The 16,220-nt window shown below is 47.0% G+C and overlaps 2 protein-coding genes across 4 annotated transcripts; one reads left to right on the forward strand and one right to left on the reverse strand.

Moving 5' to 3' along the window:
- Nucleotides 1-223: 223 nt before the first annotated feature.
- TK2 (thymidine kinase 2) lies at nucleotides 224-12,391 on the reverse strand. 3 transcript variants are annotated; one of them, XM_058034241.1, is made up of 10 exons: nucleotides 12,277-12,391; nucleotides 11,117-11,154; nucleotides 10,312-10,386; nucleotides 8,927-8,980; nucleotides 6,964-7,053; nucleotides 5,636-5,709; nucleotides 2,673-2,761; nucleotides 2,301-2,380; nucleotides 1,058-1,138; nucleotides 224-664 (listed from the first exon to the last, which is right to left on the reverse strand). In XM_058034241.1, exons 1-10 carry the CDS (start codon nucleotides 12,320-12,322, stop codon nucleotides 560-562), a joined length of 732 nt encoding a protein of 243 aa, XP_057890224.1. In that variant the 5' UTR covers nucleotides 12,323-12,391; the 3' UTR covers nucleotides 224-559. The 3 variants fall into 3 exon arrangements, with proteins under 3 accessions (XP_057890224.1, XP_057890223.1, XP_057890225.1); XM_058034240.1 differs by lacking the exon at nucleotides 12,277-12,391 and adding an exon at nucleotides 11,830-11,926; XM_058034242.1 differs by lacking the exon at nucleotides 12,277-12,391 and adding an exon at nucleotides 11,383-11,413.
- Nucleotides 12,055-15,855, forward strand: CKLF (chemokine like factor). The gene is made up of 4 exons (XM_058034243.1): nucleotides 12,055-12,216; nucleotides 12,300-12,458; nucleotides 13,810-13,905; nucleotides 15,469-15,855. Exons 1-4 carry the CDS (start codon nucleotides 12,055-12,057, stop codon nucleotides 15,571-15,573), a joined length of 522 nt encoding a protein of 173 aa, XP_057890226.1. The 3' UTR covers nucleotides 15,574-15,855.
- Nucleotides 15,856-16,220: the final 365 nt, after the last annotated feature.

A 16,220-nucleotide genomic window follows, 5' to 3' on the forward strand; every position in this document is an offset into this window, starting at 1 on the left:
TTGGTGATCCCATGGTTGGTGATCCCATGGTGATCCCATGGTTGGTGATCCCATGGTTGGTGATCCCGTCCATGCCCTGTGCTCACACTCAGGATGATGTGCTGGGCCCCAGGGCCAGCTGACAGCTCTGTACCTCCCTCATGCACACCCTGGCCCTTTGGTGTTGTTTCAGCACAATTCACACCCCAAGGGGGGCATTAAGAGAAACCTCAGGTGCCCTCCCTCAGAGGAACACTGTAATAAACAGTTTATTTCAAATTACAACAACAGGGTTGTCTTTGGGGGGGGGGGAAGGAAAGTTACTTCTAGGAAGCAGCAGTGAAGTGGGAAATGAGGAAAACAGCCATGTTTTAGCTGAACAGAACTGACACAGTAAAGCTGATGGAAAACCTAAAATCACAAAGGGAACTGATTGACATTCTGTTCCTGATTGGTACCTGATCATTTCAGAGATGTAGTCCACAGCGTTCTACAAAGCATAGTGCAAAATCAATATCCATCATATTTAAATGTTAAAAATACCAACTCAGACTTGAGTAGATGATTTCTGACACAACAGTCACAGGCTTCTATAAACAGTGCAGTCAGCTGGGTTCAGTATTTGGTCCCGGTTCTCCTCATACTTCTCTATCATTTTCTGCATGTCATGGTCAGCTCCAATCACCTTGGAGAGAAGACGATGGACACTGGCAATAGCTGACACCACAAAACTTGGTTTCTTTTCAGCAGAACAGAGCAGGACTACCAGTGCAGCCAAACTGGGATACCCTATGGATTTGCCCAAGCTGCTTTCTGCTGGGAATTTGGCATTCCCTGAAAAGCTCCACAGCTGATCCTGCAAGCAATCCCAGTGCAAAGCCCCTCAACTCCACTGCAGAGATGGCAGACCCCCTTTTGTGCTACACACCAACAGCTGTCATGTTTGTCTGAGGCTGTCCTTCTCCAAAGGTTATCAGAAAAGCAGATTTATTTACTTTTACCACTAAACAATGCTCCCATTATTTGGAAAGCACACCCCCCCACATGCCTAATTGGTTATAATAAAAATAATACTCACAAGTACTGGGCAGGACACTTCAAACAGTGCACGTTTAATGAGCCACTCTTCATAGAGCTCATGAATAGCTTCTAAATATTCCTAGAAAAGAGGCACTGGAATAATACAAATGCCCAGGGATGACACACACATTGCAATCTTTATCCATTGGGATACATATGAAAGCCTGCAACACATATCTTCCACTAACAAAAACTAAAAAGCATCAGAATGTTTTTGAGAAAAATTAATTCTAGTACAAAGTTTAACTCCAGGAAGACCTCAAAGGCACAGCTTACAGGAGCACAGGGCTCTCAGCTCCTTTTAAGATCAAGCAGCCATGATTCTCTCCCACAGGTAAAATGTGCTTCAAGATTTTACAGAAAAAAATTACAACAAAGTAAGGACAAAAAGGGCAAGGCTGCAAAGAATATGTATGGGAGGCACTTTCTGTGTCAGTACATTTCCCTAGAATTCCCAGTTCACTTTCTCATAACTCAATTTCCTCTAAAAGCTCTCCTGCCTGTCATGAACTGCCTTTTTTCTTCATGGAGACCACTTCACATTCCTCATTCATAACTGCTCCCCTCTTCTTCAGCAGAGCTGCAAAATAACACAAGGGCTCTTCAAATCCACTACAGGAGGATTTATTCTCAGCATTTCACATGGCCCAAGATTTAGCTCTTTGCACAGATCTTGAACTGATGATTGCTTCTCCTGAGCCACCCACCCAGGGCTGCATTCATGCCTGGTCAGGCTCCTTTAGAAGCCTTGTGGCACAAGAACTGGCACAGAAATCACTGCTCCACCAGCACAGCTTGCTCTAAAGCAGATTCCCAAGCTCACAGATTTCAAGGAGCTGCTTCCTTGCAGCCACTGCAGGGACACTTCTCATGCACAAACATCCTGGAGGGAGCAGACAGCAAAGTGCCCACAGAAACCTCAGCACCTGCAAGGCCACACCTGGGTGCTTCTGTGCCATTTCATGGTACAAAGATAATCGACTTTTACATCCCAGAGAAGATTACCAGTTGATTAATGCTGCACCTCAAGTCAGCTACAGCAGAACACCTGGGAGAGTCAGCATGCATGACAGATCATGTCTTAAAAATAAATCTAAATTCAGTATTCAGGGTTTAGTTTGCAGTGGAAACAGCTGCACCACATTCTGGCAATATACTCAGGATATAATTTTAGTATTTAGATTGGAATTGTTCTGTTTTCAAAGCTCCTTGTAAGCACATGTATCAGAGGAAGTCCTTACCAGAGGAATGACTTTTTCCTCTTCCCTGCATCTTGTCTTTAGCCTCTCATAGCAAACTTCAGGAGATGTCTGCAAATAAACTGCAGGAACAAAAATGTGAATAGCTATGTTCAAGGATCAGCTTTAAAAGCAAATAAGAAACTCACTTCACAAACTGCAGAAGGGAAGGATCCTGGCTTGGGTACCACCACTGGACCTCCCCTTTGGCACCACCCAACCCATGAACCACCCACAAACCCAAGCTGCCTGATGGTGGTCACTTTTATACTGAATAATGTGATTATTCATGACCCAAGAAACAAGAATTATTTTCTTCTCCCAGAAAGAAAACCCACCCACAAACACAGCCCTCCAGACCCATCAAGATGTTACCTATCAAATCAACTGAAACATCAGTGTTGTTCTGGATCCAGTCAAACCATTCACTCAGGACAGCATAATCCACCTCTGGCATTTTTCCACTGAACAAACACAAGAGGAGCACATCTGAGCAGCATGCAGAGGTCAAAACTCCCATTTTGCTCACCTGACCATAATCCCTCCCCATTGACTCCAACATTTGTGACAAGAAGCCCATGCAAATTGAAGGCCACATAAACCATTGTTTATAAAACAGAAAGGCCAAATCTTTTCCTTTTTTTAAAGTACTCAATGGTATTTATTGCTCAGTTCTCTGTATCAAATCTGTCCCAGGGCATGCCACCAGAAGGGCTGGATTTACTGAGCAGCACCAACAATTCCTTACAGAAGCCACAGCAAAAGGCAGCAGAAATATAATGTCCATGTGTCAATAAATTCACTCCCACTGTAAGAAATATTTGTGGAAAGAGTAGTGGAATACTCAATATGCTTAACTCTGAACTCAGCACAGAATGTTGGAGACAAATGTCCCAAAGTTATCCCAGCAACAAGAGTAAAGTACCAGACAACTCAAGTAAAAGGGAGTTACTGAGGACATGTTAAGAATCACATACTGTGTTTTTATTAGTGTATCAATTTTCACTTATTACCACATTCCTGAGTGTCAAATATTACTAATTTTACAGTATCCACTCTGCAAAACTGGTGACAATAACACATACTCCATACTCTTTCCTAAACACTTCTGCAATAGAAAAAAAATGTTAAGAAGATGGAGTTGGGAGGCTCCTGTGCTCTCCAGCTGGATGATTCAGACCAGTTAGGCCATTTTAAATGGACTGAAGAAAAATATCCCACAGATTTCTAAACCAGTCCCCTGGCAACTTGCTTTGATCACTTGCAAAAGTGAGCACAAGTAACACAGATATTTCCCTGGAAAAAAAGCAAAATCCCTGTTTGTGCCATGTCCCATCTTGATCTGCCATGCAGAAATGGGGTAGCACTGCTCTCTGCTGCTCTTCTTGATAATCACAGCAATTCTGGGCAGCAGGGATCCACATCAGCCAAAGCCTTATTGTGCTGCTTTTCTCCAGGATAGAGGGAGGAAATAGGAAGGTGAAAGGAGCTGGAAATAAGAAAAAGCTCCACTGTTCCTACTCAAAAATACAAATACATCCAAGTCAATCCTGCACTGACCTGCCCTACAGACAGCACATCTCTGCTTTCCCTGGGAGGACTCTGGCTCAAGATCCACACAGATACAGGGTATATAAAGGGCACAAAATGGTGTTTACATTTCCAAAGCTTGCTGGCATTTGGCCCCTACCAAATCAGGTTTTTACTGCCTAAATCCAACATGAGCAGAGTGAGATTCTGTCCTAAGCAGTGATGGACTCAGAGGGACAATAACACATACTCCATACTCTTTCCTAAACACTTCTGCAATAGAAAAAATGTTAAGAAGATGGAGTTGGGAGGCTCCTGTGCTCTCCAGCTGAATGATTCAGACCAGTTAGGCCATTTTAAATAGGACTGAAAAAAAATATCCCACAGATTTCTAAACCAGTCCCCTGGCAACTGGCTTTGATCACTTGCAAAAGTGAGCACAAGTAACACAGATATTTCCCTGGAAAAAAAGCAAAATCCCTGTTTGTGCCATGTCCCATCTTGATCTGCCATGCAGAAATGGGGTAGCACTGCTCTCTGCTGCTCTTCTTGATAATCACAGCAATTCTGGGCAGCAGGGATCCACATCAGCCAAAGCCTTATTGTGCTGCTTTTCTCCAGGATAGAGGGAGGAAATAGGAAGGTGAAAGGAGCTGGAAACAAGAAAAAGCTCCACTGTTCCTACTCAAAAATACAAATACATCCAAGTCAATCCTGCACTGACCTGCCCTACAGACAGCACATCTCTGCTTTCCCTGGGAGGACTCTGGCTCAAGATCCACACAGACACAGGGTATATAAAAGCCACAAAATTCCTTCTTTTATTTAGAACCCTTTTACACATTATTTTCTTTTGGCTTGCTGTTGGTTCTATCAGCTCCCTTCTAGCTTGCTGTAACAAAACAAAGCAAATGCCTTTTTTCAACATTTAAAAAGGGCAAAACATCTTAAATGGCCTTAAAATTGTTATTATTAACTCACAGCATTGCCACAAAGGGATTTAGCCTCAGAGCAAGTAAGTCTTTAGGAAAACAAGCACTTTGCCTACAATGAAAAAAGAACAGCAAGTAAAAATGAGGATATTCCAGGCTGCCTGCACTGTGTGTGGACTGGGATGAATAACTTCCAAAGGTTTTCCCATGGCAGAGGTGCTCGTGCAGCATGGATGACACCTTGTGGCACAAACTGGGGTTTGTTACTCTTCCAGGCCCTCAAGGCCACTGAAAAACCCACTAAACCCCATCTGTCACATACACTCCTCGTCAGAAATTCAGCACTCAAAACAAACAAACAAAACCCCGATTCCTGCACTATTTCACTTTGTTTGGGACAGGTGAGCTCCACCTAGGGCAGTTAGGTGTAACTGTTAGAATTGTTCTTCCTTTACTCACAGCCTACCAAGATTTGCAGTCTATTTTGATCCTGTCAATCCTGATTCTGAGCAAGAGCCCAGGACTTGAGACCCCTGGATGCCAGGCTGGCTAACACTGCCCAGTTCTCTACTTCCCACACTCTTATTCTTTCTATCTTTGTGTTTTTTTACATGTTTGATTCAAGCAAGATTTGGGTATTCAGCTGGAGAGCCAGTAACTTCAATAGATGAGTGCTAAATGCTCAGGAGCACTGCTGGAAAATGTTTCCCAGAGTCCTGCAGGGAGTGGGCAGCAGCACAGCCCATCCCAAACACACAGAACTGGCACATTTCACAGGCCCCTTAAATGCACACTACCAAAGGAATTATCATTTGATTAGGTGTCTATTTAAAATAATGAAGCCAAGAAAGTAAAGCAGAAAACCACATGCCATACCTTCGATAGAGGTTTTCCACAAAAATGTGTTTTGCACTGTGAATGGACCTCTCCATCATCCTTATGGGGGAAATCTGCAACACAGAACCTGACTCTGTACATGTTCATGCTTGCTTCTTTTCACACTCCTAGGGCACATATGAAATACAATTTTCAGATCTTGTGAGAAACAAACTTACCAGGAGGGTGGGAACCACAAAGCAAACAAGGACTCCTGATCTTACTCTGATTTGTTATTCAGTTCAAAGCCAAGTGTTCAGCATTCAGCTGAGCAGTGGAAGGTAACTCAGGGTAAAAAAAGCAGCAATCCATTTGGGGTCTGCAGGACAATGGGAACTACTGCTCCATCCCAGGCACTGCTGGTCACAGCACACAGCTGACACCAGACACATTCAAGAAAGGAAACAGGACTTTTAAAAGAAGTGACTGCAGCTGACAGGGCCCAACTTCATGTTGGAGCAGGGAGAATCTGACACTCCTGGGCCTGGCAGAGCAGCTTCTCACCCAGGTTTCTGCACATTAACAAAGCAAAAACGGCTCCAGCAAGGCTCAAATGACCAAAAAAGCTCAGAGGGAAATTCTCAGGAATTCTTGAATGAACAACTTCTCCAAGAGAACAGGATTTCTATTGTCTTGGAAAAACACCTCTTGCAAAAACCTACTGATTACATGTGCCACTTTCATATGTGGCACTGCCAACAGTCTGCCCTGACACAAACTCAGAAAACAGAACATAAGAACAATCAGTAAAATAGAAGCATGGCATCTAAGACCAGGTGTTGTCATCAAGATAGCATAGGATGTAACAAAAAGTGTTTGAAGGAAAAAAGAATGAAGAAATCTTGATAAAAAGGTAGGATGTGAAATTTAATATAAAAAAAAATTACACGAAAGAAAGAATGTCAACCACCTGAAAAAGGAATAGAAAATGGTAGTGGAAGTATTTTGCATAAACAGAAGAAGCAATGGCTAAATTTGTACTAGACAGCAGGAAGCAGTACTATGAATTCTAACAAGAGATTACTTGGTGTTTGCCAAAGATTTGAGATAATGAAATTCCGGACAAGTCACTGACATGAAATGAGGAAGAGATTAGTGCAAGCCTAGCCCTGGAGGGTGTGCCCAAAGAGCAGCACCACTTTGGGGAAGCTGTGAGCAGGCAGAGGTTTTGCCCCAGAGCATATCAATGTGCACCTCAGAAATTCCTGCTCGCTGCAGGAACAAAGAATGGATGCACACAGCATCCCAGCTCTTGAATACAATGTTAAAGGGATTCAGCACTCATAACCACATCCAATTACTCATAAAATGAAAACAAGTTTCCTTACCATGGGCCTGGTGTGCTGCTCCAGCATGGTCAGCTGGACATAGGTCTGCAGAGTTATCCCCCACCTTGATGCATCCTGGTACATTAAGCCCTGGGGTCAGAGATGGAAGCAGGACAGATGGACATTTGTTAGGACAAACAGCACAACAGGAAGTTGGGTATTTAGGAAACTCTTCCCTACAACAGCATGGCTCTAAGAAAAGCGCTAAAACAGCTGACATCAGGTTTGACCAAAATGAAGTGATAATTTGCTCTCCACAATGGAGATGCAGAATTACAGCCCTGTCCCCACAGACACTGAGTGGGAGGCTGGCTGATCTCAGCAGGAATTAGTTACTCTGCACATAGAACAGTCAGAACCAACTAATGGAAAAAGCCACCTCCTACACCATTTTTGTGCCCTGACAGACCCTCAGTGCATCCAGACATCATACAGGGCTCTAAATATGGTCTGGGCCTCAGCAAAGGTGTCCTTTAACACAGGACACATCCTCACAGCAGCTCTCAGGCAGCTGTTCCACTTTCTGATTGCTGCAATTCCACACTCACATAGAACTTAAAGCAACCATCTATCCTGCACAGCAGAGAAAAGGATCTCACTCAAAATAAAACATCATTCAGTGTCTTTTGGCTGAGGTGACAAGTTTTAATACAGCAGCAAAGCTTCAGCCCACAGCTCTCACCTTCTGCTTTGCTCCCTGCCAAGATCAGACTTTCCCACTGCTCCAAGGCTGCTGTGCTGTCATGCAACACATGCCCCAGCCCTTTACTAACAATCAGAAAGGCATCAGCAACTCCTAGGAGGGACAATGTACTGTTCCAGAGGGCCTGTGCTAACACTGATGGTATTTAACTTGGGCTGTGTCCACAGTGCAGACTGCAGAGCACAGACCCTGCCTCAGCCACCCTGGGGTTCCTGCAGAGGGGCCAGCACAGGGCTCACAGCAGGGACCAGCCCAGCAAGGCCAGTGTGCAGCTGGGAGCCAGGGACAGCCTGGGGGAGCAGCTCCAAGAAGCCTCAGCCACCCAGAGGACAATGGAAGCCCTCAACTCCTCACTGGGCTGAATTTCCTTACCTGCAGCAGCCACAGGATCACAGATTCATGCAGGGTTGAGTTGGAATGGACCTTAAATCCACCCAGTGCCACCCCTGCCATGGCAGGGACACCTCCCACTGCCCCAGGCTGCTCCAGCCCCAGTGTCCAGCCCGGCCTTGGGCACTGCCAGGGATCCAGGGGCAGCCCCAGCTGCTCTGGGCACCCTGTGCCAGGGCCTGCCCACCCTCACAGGGAACAATTCCTCATTGCCAAGATCCCATCCAGCCCTGCCCTCTGGCACTGGCAGCCATTCCCTGGCTCCTGTCCCTGCAGTTCCTGAGGAACTGTCCCTCTCTGGGCTCCCCTCAGAGCCTGGAAGGAGCTGTGAGCTCTCCACACAACCTTCTCCTGTCCAGGCTGAGCAGCCCCAGCTCTCCCAGCCTGGCTCCACAGGGGAGCTGCTCCAGCCCCCTCAGCCCCTCCATGGCCTCATCTGGACTCTCTCCAGCAGTTCCATGTCCTCCTTGTGCTGGGGGCTCCAGAACTGCTCACAGATCTCCAGTCAAACAACATTAACTGACAGATCCACCCCTCACCTCACCTCCTTCCCTTCTTTGAAACAGGCACAACAGAAAAGCACATTCAGAAACAACTGCCACACTCAGGTCTGACCTTCCTGGGAACTGCTTTAACTCACCCCACTGGACACCCAGTCCTTGCCAAAACCACATTTTATATGCAGAGTTTCTATTGCATGCATGTCTCAACCACAGCAGAAGCTCTTTTGCTTTGTGGAGCTTTAGTTTTTGCTGTGTGAGATTTGGATCACACCTTTTGTAGCAGTTTTGCTGGCTGATAAAAAGCCATCACACAAGTCTTGCTAAAAGAGCAGCCACTGTAACTGCAGGAATCATTTCTGCCACTTACCAGGATATTATGACCTCGAACATTCCTCCACTTGGTCAAGGGCTCCTTCAAAACCTGGTTTAAAAGAATTACTCCATGTTAAATACATCTTAGATTCAAAATACTTAATGTGACCCTACAAGTGACCAACTACTCTTCAGGAATACTTGTGCAGTAAATCAGAGCATTCAGGACTTGTATTGGAAAGCTCATGACAAAAAACCAGCACTGAATTGTGTAACACAAAAGGTAACAATGAACACTGCTAAAAATAGAGACATGTCAATACCCAACGTCTTCTCAGCATTTTTAAACACCTCCTAAGCCTGGAGAGAAATTTTTTTTTAGTCAAAATCAGCACCACATAAAGCAAAGAGCAGCTTAGCAGAGCGCTTAGCATTTCAATGACAAGTCCATCCCCTCACAAATTAACTTCTCAGAAAGTAACACTTGTCAGCAAAGGAAGAGGATCAGACTGCTGCCACATTCGTTTTCATTTTATTTTTGTGTTCCAACAAACAAAATGTATTCAAATCTTTTACAAAATGAATCAGAAAATATTCTACCCTGAATAGGTAAAATCACAAGAGACCTGCCTGGTTCAAACAGGGTCTAAATCTACAATAATACTGTAGAGTCAGACCTAAGAGAATTACATCAGCCTAGGAGCTTAAGTAGCTACTTTAAAATGCTGCACTGTATGCAAATTAAAGTATGTTATCCTTTGGATTAATAGTTAATTACTTCATAAGGACAATTCCTGTTAAATTACCAAATAACATCTGGCAACCCAGCATTTCTATGAGGACTCAAACTTATTGCCAAATATGTTGCCAGGTCTGTTGGGGAAAGCATTAATATCTGTTGTACAAGAACAATTGTTCACTAAGGTTTGACTTTGGTTTTGTTTAAAATGCAACAAGCCTGCCCTTCCCCTAACCTGGTTCTAAGCAACATGAAATCAAATACCAGATCAGTCTAAGAAATCTCCTGAAACAGCTCTAACAGATTTTCCTTTTATTAAAAAAAGCCATCTATTCACTGGGATCTCTGTTACAAGGTATTTTTACATAATAATTCTCTACTTTGCTTTCACCAGACCCATCTAAGATTTCAGTGACATGAAAGGGCAAACAGGCAAGTCCAAACATGCCCATGCTCTGTGGGTTGCTGTCACTTTATAAAGGCACAAACACTGATTCACAGTTTTTTCTGGTATTTTGGCATCCAGTACATACCACATGTGATGTTCATTTCTCTGCTGCAATTTGAGTGTCAAAAGTTGGGGTGGTGCCCCAGCAAGCCCCTGGCCCAGCCCCTGCTGCTCCCTCCTCACACACAAGGACACATTGGATCCAAGACAAGCTCAGCGAGGGAACAGGGACAAAGAAATGTGCATCCAGTACCTCAATGCTGGTAGTCTGTGCAAAATAATCCAGGCATGTTGTTTTTCCACTGGCAATGTTGCCCTCGATACAGATCTGGTGAGAAGCAGAGAGACTCTGAGCCCCACGCTGTGGCAGAGCAGTGACAGTGTGTCAGAAATGCCCCCTTCCATTCCAGCACGCCATGCTGGGAACAGACTGTTCCATGGGATCCCTCTGGATGCTGTGACTCCCCCAGAACATCACTTTTTCCCTCCCTGCATCCCCCACAGCCAGCCCTGTCCTGCTCCCAGCTTTCTTCCCTTCCCAGGACCCCAGAGATTCCAGACCTGCTGCTCCCACTCCGCCATAACCCACCTCAGAGCCTGACTCCCAACTCAAGTAAGTGCCAGCTGTCATAATAACCTCAGCATCCATTATATAGATAGCTTAAACCTTAACAGGGATCACGTTTTTATTTTCAGAGACCTAAACAGCTAAAATAAACTCAGAGAATTTTTTTTCAACTGTCTTAAAATAATTTATAGCCCAGGGGGTTATATAAGCAATGGCAAGGCTGCGCATGCAGGAGTGAACCCACACTGCCACCAGTCCTGACACAAGCCCTCACAGTCTTTGCACAGATCTCCCACAATTTCACTACAATTTTCAGAACTAGACCAGCATAGCTTTGCACAGAGCATGAGCCAGTGAGGGACACATCACCACACAGTGACACAGCTATGGCCTACGGCTGCCTTTACACACACACTCAAATTACAATGGAATTACACTGAAAGAGGCTGCACTTTTCATTTTGTTTTTTGAACAAAATGCAAATACTTACAATTCTCTTCCTAGGATCTTTTTTTATCAGATGCTTATCTAGAATGTTAATAAACAACAGTTTATTTTACAACAGTTAAATCAAAGCAATTTCCATAACTTAGTTATACTGAGTCTCTTAATATGAGACACTCCAGCCCAGTTTTAGGTAATTAATTATTGGGTCATGTAACAGAGACATTGTGGTACCGACTGACAGATTTAGCTAAAGTTCTGCACTGTCCCTGACACTGCCAAGAGTCCGATGGCGAGTGCTCACACTCTCACCAGAGTTTGGCTGCATCTGCTGCTCCTCAGTGGGTCGGCACAGGGGGAAAATATGCTGGAAAAAAAAGTCTTGGAAAAACCAGCTGGAGCAGCACCCACTGGCCTCACAGGATTACAGAGCAGCTCCCAAACAAGCACCTTACACCTCAAAACAGCGGTAAAAACCTGTCCCAGCCCAGCTGAGCTTACAGACCCTTCACCCAGGCAAGCACGGCAGGAGGGCAGGGACGGGCTGGGCGCTCCAGTCCGACCCCTCTCCCGCTCCCGCGAGCCGCTCCCGGGTCTGACCCCGCTCCTGTTCCCGCTCCCCCGGAGCCGCTCCCGGGTCTGACGACCCCGCTCCCCCGGAGCGGCTCCAGCGCATCCCGAGGGCTCGCACGGAGCCGCAGCCGGGCCCAGGGGCGGCCGCCCGGCCCAGCCCGTGCTGCGGTTCCGCCCCGCACTTACGGTGGGCAGCGGCGCGGGGCCCGCCCGCTGAGGGGCCGGGGACGGCAGTGCCCGCGCCCCGCCGGCCCCACGCCCAGGCCGCGCCCCGCCGCCACATTGCCCATCCCCGCTGCCGCCCGGCCCGCGCCGCACCGGCCCAGCTCCGGCCCGCCCCGGCCCTTCCGCCGCCGAGCCATCACTTCCTCCGCCCCGGCGCTCTGAGGCGGGGCCGCTCCAGCGCCGGCGATGGCCCCGGCATCACCTGCGGGATCGGCGCCGGGATCTCCCCGGCTGCCGCCGTCCCGGAGTCCCGGTGCCGCGGCGCGCCGCCCGCCCGCCACAGGGCGGACGCTGGTGGACCGGGCCTTTCCCCGCACGCCGCGGGGCGCGCTGAAGATCTCCCGCACGGTACGGCCAGGGGCGGCCCGGCGCCGGCGGGCAAGGCCCGAGACACGGGCCGGCGCTGACCTCCGTCCCCTCCTGTCCCGCAGCTGGTGGCGCTGGCTGCCTTCATCTGCTTCGCGGTCTCGGGCGCGCACGGGGCCTACACGGCGCTGGCCGGCATGGAGATGGTGATCACCCTGCTGTTCCTGCTGCTCTACCTGCTCAGGGTCGACGCGCGGATGCGCTTCCTCCTCTGGCCGCTGGCTGTGAGTACCCGTGGGCTGTGAGTACCCGTGGGGTGTGAGTACTGATGGCTGTGAGTACCCGTGGGCTGTGAGTACCCGTGGGCTGTGAGTACCCGTGGGCTGTGAGTACCTGTGGGGTGTGAGTACCTGTGGGCTGTGAGTACTGATGGCTGTGAGTACCCGTGGGGTGTGAGTACCTGTGGGCTGTGAGTACTGATGGCCGTGGGGTGTGAGTACCCGTGTGCCCGGCCGTGAGTATTGATGGACGCTGGGTACCGATGTCCCTGGCCGTGAGTACCGATGTCTCATGGCTGTGGGTTCTACTGTCCCCTGGCTGTGGGTATGGCTGTCCCCAATGTCCCCTGGCTGTGGGTATGGCTGTCCCCAGTGTCCCTTGGCTGTGGGTATGGCTGTCCCCTGGCTGTGGGTACCAATGTCCCATAGATGTGGGTTCTACTGTCCCCCACTGTCCCCAGAGTCCCCTGGCTGTGGGTCCTGTTGTCTCCAATGTCCCTTGGCTGTGGCTATGGCTGTCCCCAGTGTCCCTTGGCTGTGGCTATAGCTGTCCCCAGAGTCCCCTGGCTGTGGGTCCTGCTGTCCCCTGGCTGTGGCTATGGCTGTCCCCAGTGTCCCCTGGCTGTGGGTCCTGTTGTCTCCAATGTCCCTTGGCTGTGGCTATGGCTGTCCCCAGTGTCCCCTGGCTCTGGCTATGGCTGTCCCCAATGTCCCCTGGCTGTGGGCATGGCTGTCCCCAGTGTCCCCTGGCTGTGGGTCCTGCTGTCCCCTGGCTGTTGTGGCCAATGGCTGTGAGCACCAGCAGGGCTGTGACCTGGAGGGATCACCTGTCCCAAGGGACGTGCTCAGCAGCTCAGTGATTGTTTCTGTCCAGGTAAGGCAAGCCCCAGTGTGCTGTGGCTGAAGCAGGTTCTCCTAACAGAGTGTTCTGTTCCATCCATTCTGGACACTGCTGGATCTGATAACAGCCCCTCCTGGCACAGGCACTGTTTGCTTCGTGCTGTCACACCTTCACATCACAAATTAGTCACACACTTTCACTCAAATGCTAACAAGGTCTCCTCTTACCTCCCTTTTGTACGTGTATTTGCTGCTTCAGTCTCTCAGATGTAGCCTAGTTGCAAAAATTTAATGCAAAAACAACAGAAGAAAAGTAAAACAAGGAACTTTTACTCCAAACACTCTTTTTGTGATCAAACCACTGGGTGTCAGTGTCCTCTCACACAGATATTGCTGTACCTCTGTCTTCATGGCAGTCCAGCTGCTTTCAACCATCCCTTCTGTGCTGCGAGCTCTCCACACTCTCCTTCAGGCCTGTATTTCAGAATAAATATTTTGCTTCCACTGGCTGTTTCAGGATATTTTCAACTCGGTGATTGCAGCGTTGTTCCTCCTCGTTGTGGCCTTGTTTGCAATAATAATCAAGACCAACAAGGGGACATTGGCTGGAGGAGTAAGTAGGAGCATTGTTAATGAATTTCAGTTCTTAGAGTGCAGTGATTTGAACCTCCTAGTACACTCACATTGTGGTAGGACCATGCAAACAATTGTCTTGGAAGAACACTCAGCAGTAGCAAACAAGTTACATCCAGTGTGTCTCATTAAAAGAAAATAATCCTCACATCACTATTAATCTAAAGATGTTACAAGACTTAAGAATTACTGCAGAGAAGTACTGAAACTTCTAGAGTTTTTAAGTAACCTACATTTGCTACCATAGCTTGAAATCCTGGGTGGCAGAATCCCTAGCTCTTTTAGGACTACCCAGTTGGGTTACTACTTGAGAAAAAATGCCAACTGTCCTAAAAAGAGTTTAAACTTTTTTAACAGACACACTGGTACCTCCCTCCTGGCGTGTACACTGTTTTTTCTGACACAAACTGAGGGATTATGTCAGTTAGAAATGGGTTTTGTTCATACTATGATTGTAAGAATTTTGTGTTCTTAAGATGAAATCAGTTTAATAGTTTGAGTAACTGGTAGTTTTAATTCAAATGTCAATTAATGTAATTAACCTTAGTAAACAATAAGGAGAGAAAGAAAGCCCTTCAGTTTTGAAAGTCTCCAGAAGTACAAGATAAGCTGAAATGTGACAAGCAACCAAAAGAAACCTAAAAGCTGCCACAGAGCTCTTTCAAACTCAGCTTAGGAGGTGGTGAGGGGGAAAGATGATGGCTTCACTGGCAGTGGCATCCTAAGCAAAAAGGAGACTTTCTGATAGAGTGACTGTGCTGGAGTAGAATTTATATTCTCACTTGTGAAGTCCACAGAAATGAAAGGTGGGAGCAGGAGACTGAGCAGGTAGCTGGGAACACAGGTTTGGGTAGAACCTGTGACATCTTCAGTGCTGGAAGGGACAGAATCACCCCCAGCCTGTTCTCCTGAGGCACAGAGTGCCTGGAGCTCTCCTGAAAATAACTCCCCTGATCAGGTAATGCAGTGCTTGCATTAATAACCCCAGTGTGCACGTGGGATGGGGCTGCAGGGCAGGAGCTGAGTGAGTTATCTCAGTGGCTTTTCTCCAAACACATTTTTCCAGTTACCTTCCTGAGGTGGTGTATTTTGTAAATAATTTAGTACATTTTCTTCAGTTTGGAATATGTTTCCCATTCAGAGCTTCAGAGGAGAAGAACATTTTTCTGCTGGGCTTGTTTCTAGGAATACTGACTTTCCCTTGACTTTTCTCAGGGCCAGTCCCATTAATTAAGCAGCCCTTAAGGAGACAGAAGGGCTTTCATTTAGGATGAAAGTATTGTCTGGCATAGTGCAGCATTAGCTTAGCTTTGAGGGAGAGCACCACACTACCTCCAAGGCCTGACACAAACATCAAACAGAGCAGGCTGCAGACAGCTCTTTGAAAGCCTGATGGGATGTAAATGTGGGTGTTATTTAATTTATCAGTATCTCAAATCACGCACATTTTCAAGGCCAGAAACAAGTATATGTTTACTGATGAGTCACTACAGTAAAAGTTCGAGACTGAGTGGGGGAACTAATTTTATGGTAATTCTTATAGGTTTTGGGTCTTATATTGCTTGTTCTCTGCATTGTCGACGCGGTTCTTCTTTGCAAGAAGATTAGACTTGATAGAGGAAGAGGAAGGAGTGCTCCTCCCAAATAAGAATGACATGTTAGTGAAAGAATGAGTTCTCCATTCTGTTTTCCCACTCTCTTTAAAAGAGTTTGTGTTTTCATGTGCTCACTTTTGAATTCCTATGCACTGATGTTTCTGCAAGTATCATTCATAAGGTTTTGTACTTTTCCAAATGCAGTTTCAGCATTGCAATTTCACCAGTTAAAGCTTTGGAGAAAATTGTCGTGTTTTTCTAAACTTAATTATGTTTTTACCTGTATGAAAATTGTTTTTATGGTTGTCTTCTTTCTCTAATAAAAAGAAAATACAAACGGGCTTAAGTGCATTATTTAATCTTATTTATTTACTAAGTGTAAAAAAGTACATTAGAGTAAATGTACCTTTTAAAGTAAAGTAAAAATGTAATGACCCAGTAACCATTCTTTGGAAAGATTTTCTTCTGCCATGCAGATTTCATGTTAAAGCGTTCGCCGAGGCATTTGTATCCCGAGATTTCAGCCCTGAGCGGGGTTTGGGCTGTGATCTCCAGCGGTTCCGTGCGTTCGGGGTGGCGGGGCCCGAGCCCGCCCGGCTCGCTGCTCTGGGTCCCGCAGCCCAGCTCCATTGTCCCGGGGCTGGGGGCGGGCGCTGGGGCCGCCCCCCACAGCTGGGGATGCTGAAACTTTTTTTTCACG

Source organism: Melospiza georgiana, chromosome 14, assembly GCF_028018845.1.
Source record: "Melospiza georgiana isolate bMelGeo1 chromosome 14, bMelGeo1.pri, whole genome shotgun sequence".
In the NCBI taxonomy this organism is placed as follows: domain Eukaryota; kingdom Metazoa; phylum Chordata; class Aves; order Passeriformes; family Passerellidae; genus Melospiza; species Melospiza georgiana.

Excerpts from the sequence above, each read along its gene's own strand:
- TK2 (XM_058034240.1), bottom strand. The coding sequence starts at position 11,926 with ATGTGGCGGCGGGGCGCGGCCTGGGCGTGGGGCCGGCGGGGCGCGGGC. Across the intron at positions 8,981-10,311 it reads CACAGACTACCAGCATTGAG|GTTTTGAAGGAGCCCTTGAC; the intron begins GTACTGGATGCA and ends CTTTTAAACCAG. Across the intron at positions 2,762-5,635 it reads GTGGAAAACCTCTATCGAAG|TGGAAAAATGCCAGAGGTGG; the intron begins GTATGGCATGTG and ends GTGTTTGTTCAG.
- CKLF (XM_058034243.1), top strand. The coding sequence starts at position 12,055 with ATGGCCCCGGCATCACCTGCGGGATCGGCGCCGGGATCTCCCCGGCTG. Across the intron at positions 12,217-12,299 it reads CGCTGAAGATCTCCCGCACG|CTGGTGGCGCTGGCTGCCTT; the intron begins GTACGGCCAGGG and ends CCTGTCCCGCAG. Across the intron at positions 12,459-13,809 it reads TCCTCCTCTGGCCGCTGGCT|GATATTTTCAACTCGGTGAT; the intron begins GTGAGTACCCGT and ends TGGCTGTTTCAG.